The 20,830-nt window shown below is 41.3% G+C and overlaps 1 protein-coding gene across 6 annotated transcripts in view; it reads left to right on the forward strand.

Annotated features, from left to right (window-relative positions):
• The window catches only part of NR2C1 (nuclear receptor subfamily 2 group C member 1), a 110,090-nt gene that overhangs the window by 6,216 nt on the left and 83,044 nt on the right, over positions 1–20,830 (forward strand). Inside the window, exon 1 of one of the 6 annotated variants that reach the window (XM_029601599.1) lies at positions 17,980–18,323. The exons of 4 other annotated variants lie outside the window; for them this stretch is intronic. In XM_029601599.1, the coding sequence (XP_029457459.1) occupies positions 18,267–18,323 (57 nt within the window). In that variant the 5' untranslated portion in view covers positions 17,980–18,266. Of the gene's footprint in view, positions 1–17,979; positions 18,324–20,830 lie in introns of those variants that run through there. One more of the 6 variants, XM_029601605.1, reaches the window with a different exon arrangement.

A 20,830-nucleotide genomic window follows, 5' to 3' on the forward strand; every position in this document is an offset into this window, starting at 1 on the left:
AGGCATGGGGTGGCTTGCAGGAATGACGGCTACAACCTGGTGATTAATACCCTTATTCAATAAACATTCACACAGTTAATGCGACTCCAACATTGCTCTATGCTTCAACAGCAAGAGGAAATGAGGAAAAGAGGATTTGCATTCAGGCAACAACCAACAAGGCTGCACAGTCTGGGTAAACAAATAAGCGTTGGAGTAGCTTGCTTGTTGCGGTGGTTACTACCCCAAACCAATAAAACCTGATACTTCACTTGGAATGCATATCCAGCACAGCTCACTGCTTCAACGGCAGGGGGATTGAAGGAAAAAAGAGGTTTTATAATCAGACAACAACCAACACAGACTAAATTGCACAGTCTGGTTAAACAAATAAATGTGGGAGTAGCTTGCTTGTTGAGGCAGTTATTACCCTAAACCAATCAAGCCTGATACTTTACCTTGAATGCATATCCAGCGTGGCGCTCTGCTTCAGCAGTAGGAGGGGAATGAGGAAAAGAGGATTTACATCCAGACAACATCTAACAAGGCATTGATCTGAGCAGTATGAGTATACAAACATCAGGTTAACTTCTCGTTACGAAGGTTACTACCCTCAAACATTAAGTCTTATACTTTACTTTGAGGCAGCTCCAACACTGCTCTCTGCATCAATGGCAGGGGTGGAAGGAAATTGGAATCAAAAAGTTACCAATAAGGGCCCTGAACTCAGCGGTCGGGGTAACAGAAAGGTATGGGAAAATAAGTGTGAGACCTGCTGGGCAGGCTGGATGAGCCTGATGGTCTTCTTTTGCCGTCATTTCTATGTATGTTACTTGAAGAATGACCTCCTCAAGGCCTGTCTGCTTTGAGTCTGTCATAAACCCAGTTCCAGGAGTAACATACAAGCTCATTATTTTACTTGGAACGGATTCTCAATATCCAACCAGCATCCAAACTTATACACAGCTGAGCCAAATTAAAAAGCTGATCTGTCCAGTAGTGTGGCTTCATCGTTGTGCAATATCAAAACATGAGGAAAATTTCAGGTCTCCAGCCCTCTGAGGTGGCAGCTTTAGGCACATTGTGGAAATGTGGCGGCAGTCAAAAAAGCAAACAATACTGGGGATTATTAGGAAAATAAAATGGAAGATAAAACTGCCATTAGTCAAGCTGATTTAGGGAATAGCCACTACTTATTACTCATAGTAGTAGCATGGGATCTGTTTAATGTTTGGTACATGCCAGATACTTGTAACCTGGATTGGCCACTGTTGGAAACAGAATGCTGGGCTTGATGTGCCCTCGGTAAGGCAACTTCTCATGCTCTTATGATGCTTCTATCAATTCATAGTGCAACTGCACCTTGAATATGTGTACAGTTCTGGTCGCCCCATCTCAAAAAAAGATTTAGTGGAACTAGAAAAGAAATCAGAGGAAGGCAACCAAAAAGATAAAGAAGATGGAACGGATTTCCTATGAAGAAAGGCCAAATGGGTTAGGGCTCTTCAGCCTGGAGAAGAGACAGTGGAGAGGAGATGGTCTATAAAATCATGAGCGAGGCAGAATAAGTAAATAGGGAATGGTTATTCACCCCAATAGTACTAGAACTATGAAACACTCCACAAACCTAAATAGATGGCACATGTAAAACCCACCAGAGAAAGTATTTTTGCACTCAGTACACATTTGGACTGTGGAGATTATCTTCAGAGGATATGGTGAAAGCAGTTAGCATAACTGGGTTCAAAAAGAGTCTAAACAAGTTCCTGGAAGAAAAGTCCATAAATCGCTATTAACTATGTAGAACTGGGAAAGTCACTTCTCATCCCTGGTTATGAACAAAAAGGTTTGTACCTATTCACTTGGATTTTACCAGGTTCTTGTGACCTGGATTGACCTCTGTTGGAGATAGACCAAAGGTCCATCGAGCCCAGCATCCTAACACCACGTGACATTTCTTATGTTCATAAGATCTTAGACTCCAGGAAAAGTGCTATTCGTCATGGGACACTTTTACCCAAGACAGTGTGGCTAGGTGACCAAATAACTACAAAAACAGTTTGGCCACCAACTTTCATCACTAGATGGGCACATGACCAAACTCCAGGAGGCATGGTGACAGAAACTTCACAGCAACCAAAAAACTTGATGCAGCCATCCCAGCAGCTTTCACTGGTTCGTCTCCATATGATCACCAAGCACGAGGAATTTCTTGCACTGTGCTCTTCAGCACAACTGGAGGAGAAACATGCATGTTCTAGGAATGGGAATGCTATTAATCAAGTTTACTTAGGGAATAGCCACTGCTATTAATTGTATCACTAGCATGGGATCTTCTTACTGTTTGGGTAATTGCCAGGTTCTTGTGGTCTGATTTGGCCTCGGATGCTGGGCTTGATGGACCCTTGGTCTGACCCAGTATGGCAATTTCTTATGTTCTTATGGGAGAAAGGGGGAAATGATGAATTAAGACTGCAAAATAAATCAGCTTATTCTGATCTATAATCAACAAAATGTATTGGTAATTCATTAATTTTTCATTTTATTTTATTTATTGTGTTTTTATTATTTTTTGTTTTCCTAATATTTTTTTTTTTTTATTATGTATGTAAAATTTGTGAACAGCCAAGTACATCAGATTGAGCGGGCTACAAATCTGTGAAGTTAATTAACCCTGCCTTGATACCTCCTGACCACCAATGAAAGTACTTTTTTTTTTTTTTTTTTTTTATATATATTTAGAGGCTGCATAAGAGAAGAGAGTAGGAATGTGCAAGGGAGCATGTGTGCATCTGTGTGTATTTGTCAATCTATTTTTTTTGGCAGACTATTTTTCAGCAGCAAGCCCTTTAAGGCAACGGTGGTAACTTGAGGCTGGGGCCGCCATCATGTTAAAGGGTCACTCGCTGCATTCTTTTGTCCTGCGGTGTTTGGCCACGAGATAAAATGAATGCACCTTAGATCTGCAATATTTTTTGAGGGAGGGGCCCTACTATCATGCTGACACTCCCCACAATAGTGGGACCCTTCCTGGGAAAATAAACTTCAACTTAATGCTTCTAGGCCTTTCGTGTATACACTGCTGCTGGTCTATAATCATATTTCATTGGCATGAATACAGAATGCAGAGTATACCCCGAACCGTGACATACAAATAAAACAAACAAACAAACAAAAAAAAAAAGATTCCAGTAAAAAAGCAAAAGAGTTACATGTTTGAGCATGCTTTACTTAATTTTGTTCCACAGCATTCCCAGCTCTGGCCAGCCTGAACAGCAGAAGCCAGGCTCAGGAATCAAATCTGGGTCTCCTAGTCCCTTATTTTTAAACACTGTACAAAATATTAGCTTACGGTTCTGTCTTTAAAAAAAAGACTGACAAGAATTGGGTGAAGTCCGGTTTTCCCAGTCATTTTTCAGTATTTCTCTGAGCATGGGCTAGGCCAATTCTTCTCCAAGACCACCAAGAATTGTGGTGTTCTCATGGGTACGTGTATAACCCACCCAGGCAGTGAAATGACAAATCAGTTCCTACGAAGAGCTAGATTAAGGGGCTATGGGACTGGACCCAGTGACATTGGGTCAAAATTGCAGACTTATTTTTTCTAAAAACTCAGATGACTGTAATTCTTTATTACTTGGTCGTCCTGCCTGTACACTGAAACCTTTACAATTATTACAAAATGCCTCAGCCAGACTCTTACTAGGGTTTAGAACATCTGACCATATAACACCTACTTTGATTTCACTGCACTGGTTACCAGTGCAGTTTAGAATTTATGATAAAGTTCTTACTTTAATATTTAAAATTATTCATTCAAATGATGCTAGCTTGATTGGTGCAGCATTACATCTAAATACTCCGCAACGAGTATTAAGATCTCAAAATAAAAGGTCTTTTGGTTGTTCCAACATTACGGAGTGCACATTGAGACTGTGTTTTCCATAGCTGGTCCTAAATTATGGAACTCATTCCTGAGACGCTGCATACGCTAACTGATATGAAGAGATTTGAATGTGAGCTAAAACATGGTTGTTTAAAAATGCATATAACCCTGTTTAAGAGAGAGAGTGAGAGGAATCATCGAGTTATGAACAGTAATATTAATGATAAGAGCTACATTTAATCCTTCTTACTTCCAGTCTAAATGTGACAACCTGTGTTGTATTTATTTTACTGTTTTTCAAGTATCTGAACGTCTGTATCATATCACCCCTGCTCCTCCTTTCCTCCAGGATATACATATTTAGATTCTTCAATCTCTCCTCATAAGTCATTTGATGAAGACTATCCACTTTTTTGGTCGCCCTTCTCTGGTCCGCCTCCATCCTGTCTCTGTCCCTTTGGAGATACGGTCTCCAGGACTGAGCACAGTACTCCAGGTGAGGCCTCACCAAGGACCTGTACAAGGGGATAATCACTTCCCTTTTCTTAATCAATATTCCTCTTTCTATGCAGCCCAGCATTCTTCTGGCTTTAGCTATCGCCTTGTCACATTGTTTTGCCGACTTCAGATCGTTAGACACTATCACCCCAAGGTCTCTCTCCTGCTCCGTGCACTTCAGCCCTTCACCCCCCATCGAATACATTTCTTTCGGATTTCCACACCCCATATACATGACTCTGCACTTCTTGGCATTGAATCTCAGCTGCTATATCTTCGACCACTCTTCCTGCTTCCTTAAATCCCATCTCATTCTCTCCACTCCTTCCGGCGTGTCCACTCTGTTGCAGATCTTAGTATCATCCGCAAATGGACAAACCTTACCTTCTAGCCTGTCTGCAATGTCGCTCACAAAGATATTGAACAGGACTGGTCCCAACACCGACCCTTGTGGCACTCCGCTCATCACCACTCTCTCTTTAGAGTAAGTTCCATTTACCATCACACATTGTCTTCTGTCCTTCAACCAGTTTGCTATCCAGGCCACCACCTTGGCAGTCACTCCCAAGCTTCTCGTTTTATTCACAAGCCTTCTGCGCGGGACCGTTTCAAAAGCTTTGCTAAAATCCAAGAAGATGACATCGAGCGCTCTTCCTCGATCCAATTCCTTAGTCACCCAATCAAAAAAGTTGATCAGATTCGTCTTACAGGACCTTCCCTTGGTGAAACCATACTGCCTCTGGTCCATCAATTCTGCTGCTTGTAGATAGTTCACTATTCTTTCCTTCAGCAGTGACTCCAATACTTTTCCCACCACCAAGTTTCCAGCCTCCTCTCTGCTCCCACTCTTGTGAAGCGGGACCACCGTCGCTCTTCTCCAATCACTTGGCACCACTCCCGTTTCTAGGGATCTATTGAACAGGTCACGCAGCGGAGCTGCCAGCACATCTCTCAGTTCCCTCATTATCCTGGGATGAACCTCATCAGGCCCCATGGCTTTGTCCACTTTCATTTTTCCTAGCTCTTCCCATACATTCTCTTCCATAAACAGAGTTTCATCCATTCCACTCCCCTCCAGTTTCTTGTTAACTAGCGAGAGTCCTTCTCCAGGGTCTTCTTTAGTGAACATCGAACTGAATTATTTGTTTAATATTTCTGCCATTTCTTCATCTGTCTCCACCCATTGATCCTTTTCACCTTTCAATTTCAGTATACCACTTTCTTTTCTCTTTTCACTGATGTATCTGAAAAATGTTTTGTCACCTTGCTTTTTACCTCTTTGGCAATCCTTTCTTCCGCTTGACTTATTACTTTCTTCTTCTCCCTCAGTTTCACCAGATATTCTTCCTTGTGATCCTCCCTTTGGGATCCTTTATAGTTCTTAAACGCTGTTCTTTTATCTTTTATTTTATCAGCCACCTCTTTTGTGAACCAGATAGGTTTCTTGCTTTTCTTTATTTTTTCTAGCTTATATATTAGTCGCTTTGGTAATTGCTCCTTTTAGTTTGGCCCACTGTTGTTCCAAATCTCTCGTTTTCTCCCAGCCTTCTAGTTCTTCCTCCAGGTACTTTCCCATTTCAACAAAGTCCATGTTTTTGAAACACAAAACCTGGGTCTTCGTGCGACTTCTCCATGTTCTATTAGTGATATGAAACCATACCGTTTGATGATCGCTGGTGCTGAGGTGGGCGCCCACCCGGACATTAGAGACATTATCTCCATTGGTGAGCACTAAATTGAGTATAGCTCCCTCCCTCATAGGCTCCATTACCATTTGTTTGAACAAAGACCCTTGCAGGGCATCCACTATCTCTCTACTGCTGTTAGATTCCGCAGAAGGGATTCTCCAGTCTACATCCGGCAGATTAAAATCTCCACAATCGCCACTTCTCCCTTCTTCCCCATCTTTTGGATGTCTTCAACCAGATCTCTCTCTAGTACTTCTATTTAATTTGGAGGTCTGTAAACCACTCCAATAAAAATGGATGCCCCATTATCCTTTTTTAGGACAGCCCATAAAGCTTCTTCTTTGCCCCATCCTCTTTGCAGCTCGGATGCTTGGATATTGTGTTTAACACCCCAGTGAATTTTAAATTTTACAAATTATTGAATTATTAATAACAGTTCTCTGCTCGCAACCAAGTCTTTGTTTAAATAACCACTGAAAAATGTTTTTGAAAGGTCAACTGCAATGTGTAATGAAACACTTGCAAGCTGCCTAGATTGCTGAGACCGCAAAAATTTTTAGACAAGTAGAGGAAGGGTTTCATATCTAATTGTTTCAGCCCAACACAAGGTCTGATCGGTTTCCATGTATAATCATCAACCGATCCTCCTCCACCTGTTATATTATTTTTAGCTCCGTGCAACCCTAGTGAAAACTGCAACACGTTTTTTAATCCCATTATTCCATAAAAACAATTTTTTTACGCTATGTATGTAGAATTCAAATGTCATTTAATTAAACATAGCTTTCAAAATCCCGACTTATCTGATGATGTTAAATCCACCCGACGTAGCTACGTTTCTGGTCCGCAGCGGAACCTTTCTTCAGGGGATGTGTTCTTCTGAAGCAGTCGGTATAACGATAGCTGAAAATGAAGTATCAAAAAAGATTTTTTTCAGACGCCATGAAGCGCTCTTGCTCTCTACAAACTTCTCGCTAACGATCCAGGCTTTTTAAGCTAGAGGCACAGATGGTTTCGCTACCAATCACAACCCACATCGCTGTGACATCATCACGTATTCATTCAAACTAAAGAGCCCCAATCAAGAGCTTCATTCATTCCCTGAGGAGCTTGCGTGTTCAAAGTAAAGATCCAAAACGCTTCGCTTTTATTCAGCAATTCTTCCCGATTCCCTCCTCGCGGCTTGATAGGTATATGATCTATAACAGTCCATCTCAAAGTACTATACGAGTGTCCATGCTCTTCACAATGTGCAACAATTGGAGCAGATAAAGTAGATGTATTCAATTTTGATTTGTGTTCATTCAACCTCACTCTGATCTTGCGGGTTGTCCTGCCAATATATAACCCTGGGCACGGACAAACGATTGCGTAAACAACATAATCAGAATTGCATGACGTATTGTGTTTACGGTATACACGATACCCTGTTACCAGTTCTTGCCAGCTTGCACGGAGCTAAAAATAATATAACAGGTGGAGGAGGATCGGTTGATGATTATACATGGAAACCGATCAGACCTTGTGTTGGGCTGAAACAATTATATATGAAACCCTTCCTCTACTTGTCTAAAAATTTTTGCGGTCTCAGCAATCTAGGCAGCTTGCAAGTGTTTCATTACACATTGCAGTTGACCTTTCAAAAAATTTTTTCAGTGGTTATTTAAACAAAGACTTGGTTGCGAGCAGAGAACTGTTATTAATAATTCAATAATTTGTAAAATTTAAAATTCACTGGGGTGTTATCCATTTATATATTTTGATTATCACATGACCAATTCCCCAGAACATTTTGGTGCTGTTTTGAAATTTTTGGATATTGTGTTTGACATAAAGAGCCACTCCTCCCCCTTTTCTTTTTTTTTTTTTCAATTTACTCTTTATTGAAAATTTTTCTATACATTTTCCATAATCTCAAAATAAAAGGGAAATCTTGTTATACAACATCCAATACAATATTTCCATATCAATTTCTGAAAATCAAACATATGTTGAACAAGAACTTATAAAAGGGGGAGCAAAACTATAAATCATATAACCTAACAATAATTCAGAAAGGCTAGAGGATGTCAATGGATTTACTTAGGCCTTAATTATGATGTTACTATACTCTCTCTGTCTCAGATTTATCTACAAGGAATGTCTCCAAATGTGTGGGGTCTGAGAAAATAAATTTATTTCCCTGAAAAGTAATATAACATTTTGAAGGAAATTTTAAATAAAATGTAGCCCCAATCTCTAGGACCTTACTTTTCAGGGTAAGAAACTGTCTTCGACGTGCCTGGGTAGGCCTCGAGACATCTGGGAATATGTATACTCTTTGCCCACAAAAGGCACATTCCTTGTTCCTAAAAACCTTTTCTAATACTTGATCCTTCTCTCTCTCAAGGGAGAAAGAAACAAATAAAGTCGCTCGTTTATTAATAATATCCAAAGATTCCTCTAAAAAAGAGGAAATCCCTGGACTTTTCTCTAGATCTCCAGCTATTGGATTTCTAGTCTGAATGGGGAAATAGAAGATCTTAGATATAATTGGGATCTTGTCTATCAGAAACTTCCTAAACATCTCATATGGTGACAATAACCTCGTTATTGGGAAGTTAACTAAACGTAGATTTTTAATACGTAACATTTTCTATATTTTCAATTTCTGAATGTAGTAATAAACTATCTACAATATGCATATTTTCAGCATTTTGGATATTTTGCAGCTTATTAGACATAGACTTCACAACAGATTCCAATTCAAACAACTTTTTCCCCTGTTCATCAATTGAGGACATTCACATTTACTAAAGAAGTAAGAGATTCATTCACATTTGAGACATTAGAGTCTAGTCTGACTAACATCCTCCACAAGTCTCTCAATGTAATATCTGATGGCTCTTTAGGGCTCAACAGAATCTTACAAGGAGCTCCTAGTGTAGGTCTATCTTCAGTTCTTTGAGATGTTCCCTCCGAAGGGCTTTCTGGAAGAAGGGAGTTACCTTCTTCCCTAATCGCACTTGCTTGACTATCCTCAATAGAACCTTACACTTTTGAAGTTCCTGGGGGTTGTGGAGGTGTAATTGGGCCATTGCCTGGACTCAGGGACACTTCGAGAGTGGCACTCTCAAAGTCCAATTGTGGCAATTTCCTATTGACGTGGGTATCCATAGGCCCAATATTGTTTGGGGCTGGAGAGGAGGTGTAGACTCTAGCCTTACGCTTTTTCCCTATAAGAATTCACAAAAGTTACCTGTTATGGCAGAGTCAATCAAGGGAACTCGAAACAGTCAGAGGCAGTCGGTAGCGGTCAAAGGCGGTCGAAGCCGCGCGCCGGCGTCTGCTGCGCGCCGCTCAGCCGGGGGTTTTTGAAGTTCCCGCGGTCCTGCAGTGATGATGTCAGCCAATCGGTCGCGCTCTGTCGCAGGTGTTCTCCTCTCTCCGACTTGGCAGCAGGCAAGGCATTTCACGTTCCTCTCACCTCTCTCTCGCTCCCCCCTCCTCCCCCTTTTCTGTCCTCTCTGTCCTTCCTTAATAAGTTATATCCCGGTATGGCCGAATCCCAATCATGTGAATCTGTGAACCACGTCTCCATGACAGCAACAACGTCCAAGGTCCGCCTCCACCATTAGGGCTTGCAGATCTGGGATTTTATTGCCCAAACTACGAGCATTTGTGCTCATAGCTTTCCTGGTACAGGTTACTGCTTTTCTTGGACTCCCTTTGTGACTTATTTAGCTGACTTTTGTTATCTACTTTGCCCTTGTTCATTGTATTTGTATTTGGGGAGTGACATTCTGTGTCCTACTGTGACCCCCCCATCATCTAGTTTAAATGCCTTATGACATAGGATTTGAATTTATCTCTTTGGATCCTTTTTCCCTTCACAGAGAGATGTAAGCCATCTTTGACAAAAAGCTTTTTTCTGTTCCATACATGGCCCCAGCCCCCAATATATCCAAAACATTTTTCTTTACACCAGGATTTGAGTCATACATTGAAGTTATCAATATGGCTTAGCCTCTCCTTCCCCTTTCCATGAACAGGTAACACTTCTGAAAAGGCAATGATTGTCGCCATGTGACTAATCTGCTTTGCTAGAGACTGGAAATCTCTCTGTACCGCTTGGATGCTGTTACTAGCAAGGTTGTTGGTTCCCAGATGGATGATAATATCAGCTTTGGAGTCTTTGCTTTCTTCTTTGATCATTTTGACTATCTGAATAGCATTTCTGCCAGCGGATGATCCTGGAAGGCATTTAACAGTAGTGTTTCCCTCTAGAAGAGTTCCCAAATTAGTGCCTCTGATAAGTCACCCAGCACAATGAGCTTTTTTCTTTGGCTATTGATTGTATTTTGGAATTTCTGTATGCATTGGGTTTCTTCTTTCTTTTCAGATACCATGTCAATCTCTTTCACCAGAGCTTTATCCTTATGTGATACAGATAAGGCATTTTGTACTTGTGTCACTTGAGAGAGCGTGTGTTTCCGCATCACCGGTCTTACTCGACCAGAGCCACAGTAATCCTGTTGATTTTTGGGTTCCTTGTCGCCCTGTGTAAGTGGGGTGGGGGTGGGGGGGGAGAGACATGTGGGTTGCACAATTGTGTAGAATGGGTGTCTGAGCCCACTGTAAACTTCTTTTTTTTCTTGAGTTTTGTTTTTTTGCGGTAATGAGGAATTAACTTTTGAATACTGTAAAGTTGGTGAAACTTCCTTTATTGCAGCTAATTCAGTTTTAGCTTTAGCCAGTTCCTGTTTGAGGGAAGAGATTTCTGAACAAATGGGGCAAGCCTTAAGTTTCCAGATAATTTCCCTCAATAGGCTCCACAATAGTTGCATTGGATAGTCCTCATTTTGGTAAATTTGATGGATAACACCTGAGGAATTACCAAATTTCCACCCTATATTGTTGCCAATTATGTATTCAGGCAGATTATATCATAAAACCAACACCAGGGGTGGGTGGGTAGAGAGGGAGGGAGGGAGTGAGTTAAACAGTTAACCCTTGGTCAAGATTGTTCTCAGGACCCTGTATCTGCTATTGAGTTTGAAAAGACCCTCCCCCAGATTGGTTTGCTAAATTAAACTTTTTTTTTCTTAGCTGGACACAAGAAGCTGGAGTGCTTCCTGTCTCCTGGCTGAGCACAGCCCACAAAGGATCTGATTGACTCCTGCTGGCTCTGAGTCAGCAGCCCCCAAGCTAGTTATAGCAAGACTCTTTCTGGAATTTTTTTGTCTTTTACTTTAAATGAACATACAGCAAATTTATGCCCCAATATCTAGACAGAGATTATTAGTGACAGCTAATTCAAATAATAAAGTGCTGTTTATGTAAGGTTTGCAAACTCTGGATTAAGAGATAATTTACACCATATTGCTTAATACTTGCTTTATTTTATTTTTTAATTTAGGTCTCTCTTTATTGGTAGCTTAAGATAAGATACATTCAGATACAGTAGGTATCCTAAGGGCTTACAATCTAAGGGTAATGATGTTCAGACTTGGGGGTGAAAAAGCACAGGACTGCTTCTATGGCCATGTTCAAAAGCAAAGCACTTTAGGCAGCATTGTCTGAATTATCAAGAAAACTGCTCACCCTGTAAAAATGTTTCTTGCAGTAATTTTGTTATGGGTTTGATAGTTTCTTGGTTTTGATTGTAAATATTGCTACTTTTAGCATATAAGGCTTGGGAGGTAACCTGCACAGAGCAGCAGTTACTACCCTTAACAGAATGCATGGGGATAACCTGCATGGAGCAGTAGTTACTATCCTTAACAGAATGCATGGGGGTAACCTGCACGGAGCGGCAGTCACTACCCTTAACAGAATGCATGGGGGTAACCTGCATGGAGCAGTAGTTACTACTCTTAACAGAATGCATGGGGGTAACCTGCACAGAGCAGCAGTTACTACCCTTAACAGAAAGCATGGGGGTAACCTGCATGGAGCGGCAGTTACTAACATAAGAAACTTGCTGGGCAGACCAGATGGGCTATTTGGTCTTTTTCTGCCAACATTACTATGTTACTAAAGCTCTGTTTGTATCAGAGCAAAGCTTTGTAAGTTGGGCCCTAAGATTGTATCGGAGGTAACAGAGGACGATGTGCCTTGCCCGAGGTCACAAGCAGCGTTAGCTGGATTTAAATTCTGGCTTCCCTGGTTCTTAGCTCGCAGGTCTAACATCTAGGCTGTTCCTTAGCAAATAGATCCGGTTTGAAATATTTAAGCCAATTGGACAAAAGCTTTTTAAATGTATTTGTACAAGCCCTATTTAAATTGTTCTTTTGGAGAGGGTTTGTTTTAAAGGCGGCTGTGAAAGGGTGGGGTTTTAGGTGAGATTAGGTTACGGTCAGAGAGGGGGGGGCATGATGCATCAGCTCAGGAAGGCTGTTAAGTCGGATGGTGCAGGAACGGGATCTGGCGTTGGAGAATGGTACAGATGACTAATTTACCCAATGAATGGGATAGGAGGCGATGTTCTTTTGTGGATTGCAAACTGGTTAAAAGGCAGGAAACAGAGTAAGATTAAATGGTCTGTTTTTTCTCAGTGATGAAAGGTAAACAGTGGAGCACCTCAGGGATCTGTACTTGGACCAGTGCTTTTCAATATATATATATAAATAATCTGGAAAGGGGTATGACAAGTGAGGTGATCAAATTTGCAGATGATACAAAATTATTCAAAGTAGTTAAATCACAAGCAGATTGTGATAAATTGCAGGAGGACCCTTCCAAGACTGAAAGATTGGGTGTCCAAATGGCAGAGAATATTTTAATGTGGACAAGTGCAAGGTCATGCATATAGAAAAAAATAACTTGTGCTGTAGTTACACGATGTTAGTTTCTTGTTAGGAGCTACCACCCAGGAAAAAGATCTAGGCATCTTAGTGTTCAATATATTGAAGTCGTCAGCTCAGTGTGCTGCGGCAGTCAAAAAAAGAAAACAGAATGTTAGGAATTATTAGGAAGGGATGGCGGATAAAACGGAAAATATATCATAATGCCCCTTTATCACTGCATGGTGATACTGCACCTTGAATACTGTGTGCAGTTCTGGTCTCTGCATCTAAAAAACGTTATAGCTGCACTGGAGTGGGTACAGAGAAGGTGACCAAAATGATTAAGGAGATGGAATGGCTAAAGAGGTTAGGGCTCTTCAACTTGGAGAAAAGATGACTGAGAGAGCATATGATAGAGGTCTATAAAATCATGAGAGGACTAGAACAGGTAAATGTGAATCAGTTGTTTACTTTTTCAGGTAATAGAAGGACTAGGGGGCATTCCATGAAGTTAGCAAGTAAGCACACTTGAAAAAAAAAATCTGAGAAAATTATTTTTGACTCAAGGCACAATTAAGCTGTGGAATTCATTATCAGAGGATGTGGTTAAGGAAGTTAGTGTAGCTGGGTTTAAAAAAAAGATTTGGCAATTTCCTCAGAGACATCCATAAACTGCTATTAGTCAAGTTGACTTAGGGAATAGCTACTGCTTATTACTAGTGTGGGATCCATTTAATGTTTGGGTACTTGCCAGGCTCTTGTAACCTGGATTGGCCTCTGTTGGAAACAGGATGTTGAGCTTGCTGGACCCTTGGTCTGACCCAGTATGGCATGTTCTTATGCGGCTGAGTGTAAATATATATACGTGTATGTTCAATGACATAGCCGTTCCACTGAACATATCATGTACAGTTATGATCATACATATATATATCCCAGCAGAATTTGTATGATGTGTAGCATTTTAAGAAAACATGAGTGATTAGACAAAACACATCTCTTTGTTTTTAATGTGTTTCAAATTAAACTATTATGCATCACAGAATAGCACAATCATTAAACAGAACAATAAAGGAAATAATAAAATGGTCCTGTTCAAAAGTTTGCATACCCTTGAATGTTTGGGCTGATAATATACACTCAAGTTGACACACATAGGTTGAGATGGCAGTGAAAGCTAGGTATCCACAATGTGCCTTGTTTGATTGTAATTAGTGTCTGTATATACATAGTCAATGAGCTCCTTTGTTATTAAGAAATATTTGCATTTCATCCAGGGCTGCACTGACTTTGGTGGTTACTGAAGTATGGGGAAAGCAAAAGAACTGTCAAAGAATTGGCAAGTAAAAGTAGTTCAACTTTATAAATCAGGAAAAGGATATAAAAAGATATCCAAAGATTTGAAAATGCCAATCACCATTGTGATCAAAAAGTGGAAAATTAGAAGACCAAGAAAGATTGCAGACATAACTGCCAAGAAAATTTGTCGGGATGCAAAGAAAAACCCACAAGCAACTTCCAATTAAATACAGGCTTCTTTGAAACAAAGTGGTGTGGGTGCTTCAGCAGGAACAATAAGGAGATACTTGAACAAAAATGGGCTGCATGATAGAGTTGCCAGAAAAAAAGCCATTGCTGCACCAGTACCACAAAACAGCCTGCTTACAATATGCCAAACAGCACATGGAGAAGCCTCAAAGCTTCTGGAACAAACTAATTTGGAATGATGAGACCAAAATTGAACTTTATGGTCACAACCATAAATGCTATATTTGGAGAGGAGACAATAAGCCTATGAAGAGAAGCACACCATCCCTACTGTGAAGCATGGAGGTGGATCTCTGCTGTTTTTGGGGGGGGGGGGGTGAGCTACAGCAGCACAGGGAATTCTCAAAATCATGACAGGATGAATGCAGCATATAATCCTGGCTGATGAATTTGCATTCATCAGCCAGGAAGCTGTGCATGGACTTTCCAACATGACAATCTGCAACCCAAGACCACGTCAATCCTTCAGTGGCTGCAGCAGAAGAAAGTAAAGGATCTGGAGTGGCCATCACAGTCTCCTGACCTCAACTTCATTGAGCCACTTTGGGGAGAACTCAAACCTGCAGTTTGTGCTAGACAACCAAAGAATTTATAGGATCTGGAGGCTTTTAGCCAAGAGAAACGAGCAGCTTTACCACATGAGAAAATAAAGGGCTCATTCACAACTATACAAATGACTGCACACTGTCATTGATGCAAAAGAGGGCCATACATGATATTAAGAACTAAGGGCATGCAAACTTTTAAAAAGACCATTTTATTATTTCCTTTATTGCTCTGGTTTAATTATTCTGCTTTTCTGTGATGCATACTAGTTTAATTTGCAACATATTAAAAAATAACATATGTGTTTTGTCTGATCACTCTTGTTTTTCTTAAAATGGTACACATCTTATAAATTCTGCCAGGGATATGTAAATTTATGAGCACAACTGTAACTTAGCCAGATAAGTTATATCCGGGCAAGTTACTTAAATGGTCAGCTTTGAATATTGACCTCTAAATGTCTAAAAGTTCAGAAATCCAGATTTGAGAGAGGATGGGATTACTAAGAGGAAAGAAGCTAACAAAATGAAATCCTCAAGTGTGGGTGGTATGTCCCGACCTGCCAATTCATCCTTTATTTGGTCCATTAAACCTTGCAAGAAGATAAGTCTGATTGTCTTCGCCCCAACAGAACTCGGAGGTCAGTGTGTGGAAGTGAATGATGTTTATGCCCATGGTGCTGTTGCTTTGTCTGATCCGAAGCAACTCGGAAGTGGCAGACAAGACTTGGCCAGGCTCTTGAAAATTTAGGCAAAACTGAGAAAGATATCCAGGTTTTCCATCATGGGATCCTTTCGCACTCAGGAAGGTGACACTCAAGCCAAGGCAGGGCTGCCCAGCAGGGATAGCATGAATGTTCCCTTGGTGTGCTTGGAGGGAAAGCTGGCGGTCTGTAAACTGAAGAGCATGAGGCATTGGTTGATAAAGCATCTGCAGGTCTTAGGATCCCTGTCCTATCTGGGATGAGGTGCCAGGTGAGGCACGGGTCCCGGGGCTCGAGCGGGTGTGGCTGGAGGGTGTGCCACGGGGGCTGGTGCTGGTAGTAGGCCTGTAATAGCGTCCATGCATAGGGCAAGGCCCTGAAGTAACTCATTTACTTTGTTGAATTGCTGCTGTTTTGCTGGACTCACTGGATTCATTTGGTATGGCCTGAATGGAGGGCAGATCCATTGGGTTCATGGCCTTGGCAAACTCTCACAGATGTGAACCCTCTAGGCTGAGGCATAGTTGACACAGCCTACTAGGTGAACTACTAGGCCCACGCCAACAGCTAGCAGACATGCCCTTGCTGGGACAGGAGCTTGAGCTTCATTTGTACCAGCCTTGTTCCCCGTGGGTTGAGCCTTTTGTGTTCCAGGGATCAGGGCTTAGGATCAAGGCTGACAGTGAGAAGACTAAGTCTGATTCCAGGGCAAGGGTCGAGGCAGGCAGCGAGCAAGAGACTGGTCGGGGTCTATAGCAGAGGTCAGTACCAGAGAATTAGACCAAGATACCAAGACACCATGGGCAAGGCAGGACAGGGCAGACCAGGCAAGCCACGATCAGGGCAGGGGGGTACTGACAGAAAAGGACCAAGGAACAAACCAAGGCAAAGGTAGAACAAAGGCAGGGAAACGAGACATGAGAGCAGCACATACTGCTGGCTAAGTAGGGGACCTGATGCTGTGCCAGGAGAGCTTATGAGGGGCTGGGCATGTGATATCGGAAGGCGCCTTGGGCTCTTTAACAAGAGCTGTTTGCGCATGCCTAGAGGGGGCTTTCGGGGGAGCAGGACCATGGCGACATTCTCAGGCAATATTGGTGTTTATAGCTGTACTGGTGTTGTAGCATTCCAGGGTGAGTCGACTGGTCACAGGGCTGTCCTGTGACCAGCCCATCCTTACAAGGTAGTTAAGTAGTTGCCTGATTCAGTGGAGGTGCATGAAGGAGGTTTTCACTACTTTGACATGGGTCATCATAAATAGAAATGGGTCAAGTTGGAGTCCCATGCTACGGACTGATTATTTTGGCTCGGGGGGAGTGCTTGCTAGGGTCGGTAAAGAGTGTGCGGGTGTCCTGATTGGTGCAGCGAGAGGAGTTCTGATTTGGAAGGGTGGAGTCTGAATTTATGGCTTCTGAGCCATTGGGCTACTACAGCGAGACAGTTGTTGAGATTGGTGATAGGAGAATCTTGGCTAGCTCCGATGATGTATATCATCAGTGAATAAGTGGCCTTTGATGTTAAAGTTCTGGATGAGATCGCAGATTGGATGAACATTAGACATTGAAGAGAGTTGGGGGGGGGATGCCACACTTGAGTGTTCTGGGGGTTGAAGATTGGTTGACCCATGGAATAGATTGAGTTCCGTTGTATAAGAACAACTGAGCGCTATTAAATTTCATGGATCCTTGTCTTAAGGGATTCAATAAATCAAACTTGAGAAAATTAATCAACATATTCTTATTTTATTAATTTGCTTGTAGGCAAATCTTTCAGTCCCCTGACATGGACCATGTTTCGCCACAAGGGCTGCGTCGGGAGGGTCAAAGCCCAATAGTAAAACGGTGAAGTCTGTAGCCTGGAAAAGTAGAATATGTTAAGAACATAAGAAAATGCCATACTGGGTCAGACCAAGGGTCCATCAAGCCCAGCATCCTGTTTCCAACAGTGGCCAATCCAGGCCATAAGAACCTGGCAAGTACCCAATGTAATGAATGTAATGTGTTGAGCCCTACGGAGGGAATTCAAAACCACTTGTAGGTTTATTAACGGCAGTGTCTCCTTAAGGGAGGGTTTCTGAAGGTATCCCAAAGAAGAAGAAACGTGCAAGTTTTTACCAATTCATAGAAACATAGAAATGACGGCAGAAGAAGACCAAACGGCCCATCCAGTCTGCCCAGCAAGCTTTCACACTTTTTTTCCTCTCACATACTTATCTGTTTCTCTTGGCTCTTACTAACCTTTTTTTATTCCATTTCCCTTCCACCCCCGCCATTAATTCGATGAACAGTATGGCGGCTCCACAGGGCTGTTTTTCTGAGCTTAAAATAATTGTTACTTTCCAGTTTTCAAACTGAAAACCAGTGTTTACAGCACAGGGGTGGTAGCTTCTAATATTGCTTTGTTGAAGAATGTCATCCTCTGCTGTTGGGTGGACAATTACATTTTCTATGTCTATTCCTTATTGGTTTCTATTCATGAGCAAGATAACAAGATAATATAGTGAGTAAATAGAGAATTAAACTTGGAACTCAGTTCATTGTGTGCTTATTTTCTTCCTTAGGCCTGTAGTCATGCGCAAACCAGAATTTAATCTTGGAGCTTACAAAGCAGTTCAAGGTCTATGAAGAAAACAAGCTGTGACCCGCTGCTGGATGCAGCTTTTTATACTTCTCAATTTTAAGTGGAATCGTATACATACAGTGTGCTTTGTAAGTCTTCGCATTCTGATACTTTTTTTTTTTCACATTCTGCTGTCTAAAAAATACAAATCAAAATGCATTAAGGTAGGAGTTTGTATCACTGATCTAAGTAATATGTGTGCCATAAAACCTTAGCACACCATCCCTACAGTAAGGCGTGGGCATGCTTTGCAGTGGCGGGGATAGGGAGGCTTGTGAAGATCAAGAAAGCTGAATGGGTCAGAGTACAGGCAGATTCTGGTGGAAAACCTGTTCCAGTCTGCCATAGACCTGGGACTGTGGAGAACATTCACCTTTCATCCTGACAGTGATCCTAAGGTCAAAGCAAAAGTAACGATGAAGTGGCTTGACAAGAAGGAAGTGATTGTCCTCTAGTGGCCCAATAGAAAATCTGTGGCAAGACTTGAGGACTGCAGTGCACAGAGGATCCCCAGCCAACTTGAAAGAGCTTGAGCTTTTCTGTCAAGAAGAATGGGCAAAAAGTAGACTATCCCGTGGGACAAAACTGGTAGACACTCATCCTAAATGACTCGTGGCTGTTGTTGCTGCAAAAGGGGCTTCTACCAAGAATTGAGTCGAAGGACATGAAGACTTATGTAATTGAGAGTTTTTTTTTTAATTCTTAAATAACTTTTGGAATATTTCTATAATTATTCTTTCAAGATGATAGCGTAGAGTATATTTGTGCATTTTTATTTGTATTTTGTTAAAGACACCAGAATGTGAAGAATAAACCGGGGTGTGAAGAAGGGACCTGAAAGCTTGGCTTCATTCTCCCCCTTTGTGTGGCCAGGAAGACATAAAAGTAGATCAGCATTAAATGTGATTAGTGGCCTAAAGAAATATGACTCTGCACAAACAGTCACAGGGTTAACAAAATAACAGCCAAGCCTTCTCTTCAGTCTGACTTTAAAATGGGCCAACCAGTGGTGAAGGCACAGATGTGTGGGGAGGGAGTTAGGCAGGCAGGTTATTCCTGTCAATTATTGTTCCACTGTTTCTTTCCCCTGGGCGTCGGCTCTTGGTGGTCCACAGAAAGTCCTGATGGTAAGTGCATGGTCTCCTGTGATGGATTCCAGATAGTCCCTGACATCTCGAGCTGTATCTGATCAAGGGACCGTCTGTTTCAGGTTGCAGCTTGCTGTGCTTTTTGTGGCTCCAGGCAGCTTCTCCGTGGCTAGCCAAACCTACCTGCCTGGTGACACCGAAAACACATCTGGGCTTTTGAAATACGTCCGACTTTTTTTTTACAAATGCATGTAGTTTACCATTGTGCAACACCGACAATACCTGGGAGACCTCGGACTGTTGCCGCATAGTAGAGGGAGAGGGATATGCTTTCTTTTTCTCCTAAGGTATATTACCTTTAAAATTATGCTCAAATTTAAAAGGTTGTTACTGCTAAATTTCATAGTAAATAGGGTATCTATTGATAAACTTTATATAGAAGATAATATTGGATTGTTGAATTTGACTTGAAAAATCTTTTTTCTGTTTTGTAATATTCAGTATTACTTAGTTTTGTATCTTGAGACAAAAAGATATCCGTATTGTATTTTGGCATGTTATATCATGACATTTATAAAATCATAATAAAATATAAATTAAAAAAAAATAGTTTCTACCATTTTGCCAGGCACAGACATCAGACTCTCTGATCTGGAGTTTCCTGGATCACCGCATGTTCCTTTTTTAAAAACTGGCATAATATTAGCAACCCTCCAACCTTCAGGTACCATAGACGTTTTTAATGATAGCTTACAAATTTTCAATAGCAGGTCTGTAATTTCATTTTTCAGTTTTTTCAGCATTCTAGGATTATACCGTCTGGTCCAGGTGATTTGCTACTCTTTAGTTTGTCAGTTTTCCCTAGTACATCTTCTAGGTTCACTGAAATTTGTTTCAGTTCCTCTGATTCAGCACCTTTGAATATCATTTCTGGCATGGGTATATATCTTACATCTTTCTCAGTGAAGACTGAAGCAAATAATTAATTAATTTAGTCTCTCTGCTATGGCTTTGTCATCCCTTTTACCTCTTGATCATCTAATTGTCCAGCTGACTCCCTCGCAGGTTTTTTACTTCAGATGTACCTGTAAAAATCTTTGAGTTTTTGCTTCCTTGGCAAGCTTCTTTACCAATTCTCTCTTTACCTTCTTATTCTTTGCATTTATCTTGCCAGTGCTTATGCTGTTTCCTGTTTTTTATTTTCCTTCAAATCCCTTTTCCATTTCTTAAAGATGTTCTTTTAGCTGTTAGAGCCTCTTACCTCACCTTTTAACCATCCTGGTTGTCGTTTAGTCTTCCTTCCAACTTTTCTAATGGTGGTCTGGGTTTCCAAGATGGTATTTTTAAACGCCGTGCCTGCCTTGTTTAAACTCTTAACCTTTCAGGGTTTTCCTATCATTTTCCTCATTTTGTCATAGAAGCCTTTTTGAAAGTTAAATGCTGTCGCAGTAGATTTCTTTAGTATCCTCCCTCTAGTTAAGTTAAATTAGATCATGCTGTGCTCACTA

The sequence above is a fragment of the Rhinatrema bivittatum genome, chromosome 4 (assembly GCF_901001135.1).
Source record: "Rhinatrema bivittatum chromosome 4, aRhiBiv1.1, whole genome shotgun sequence".
Lineage (NCBI taxonomy): Eukaryota > Metazoa > Chordata > Amphibia > Gymnophiona > Rhinatrematidae > Rhinatrema > Rhinatrema bivittatum.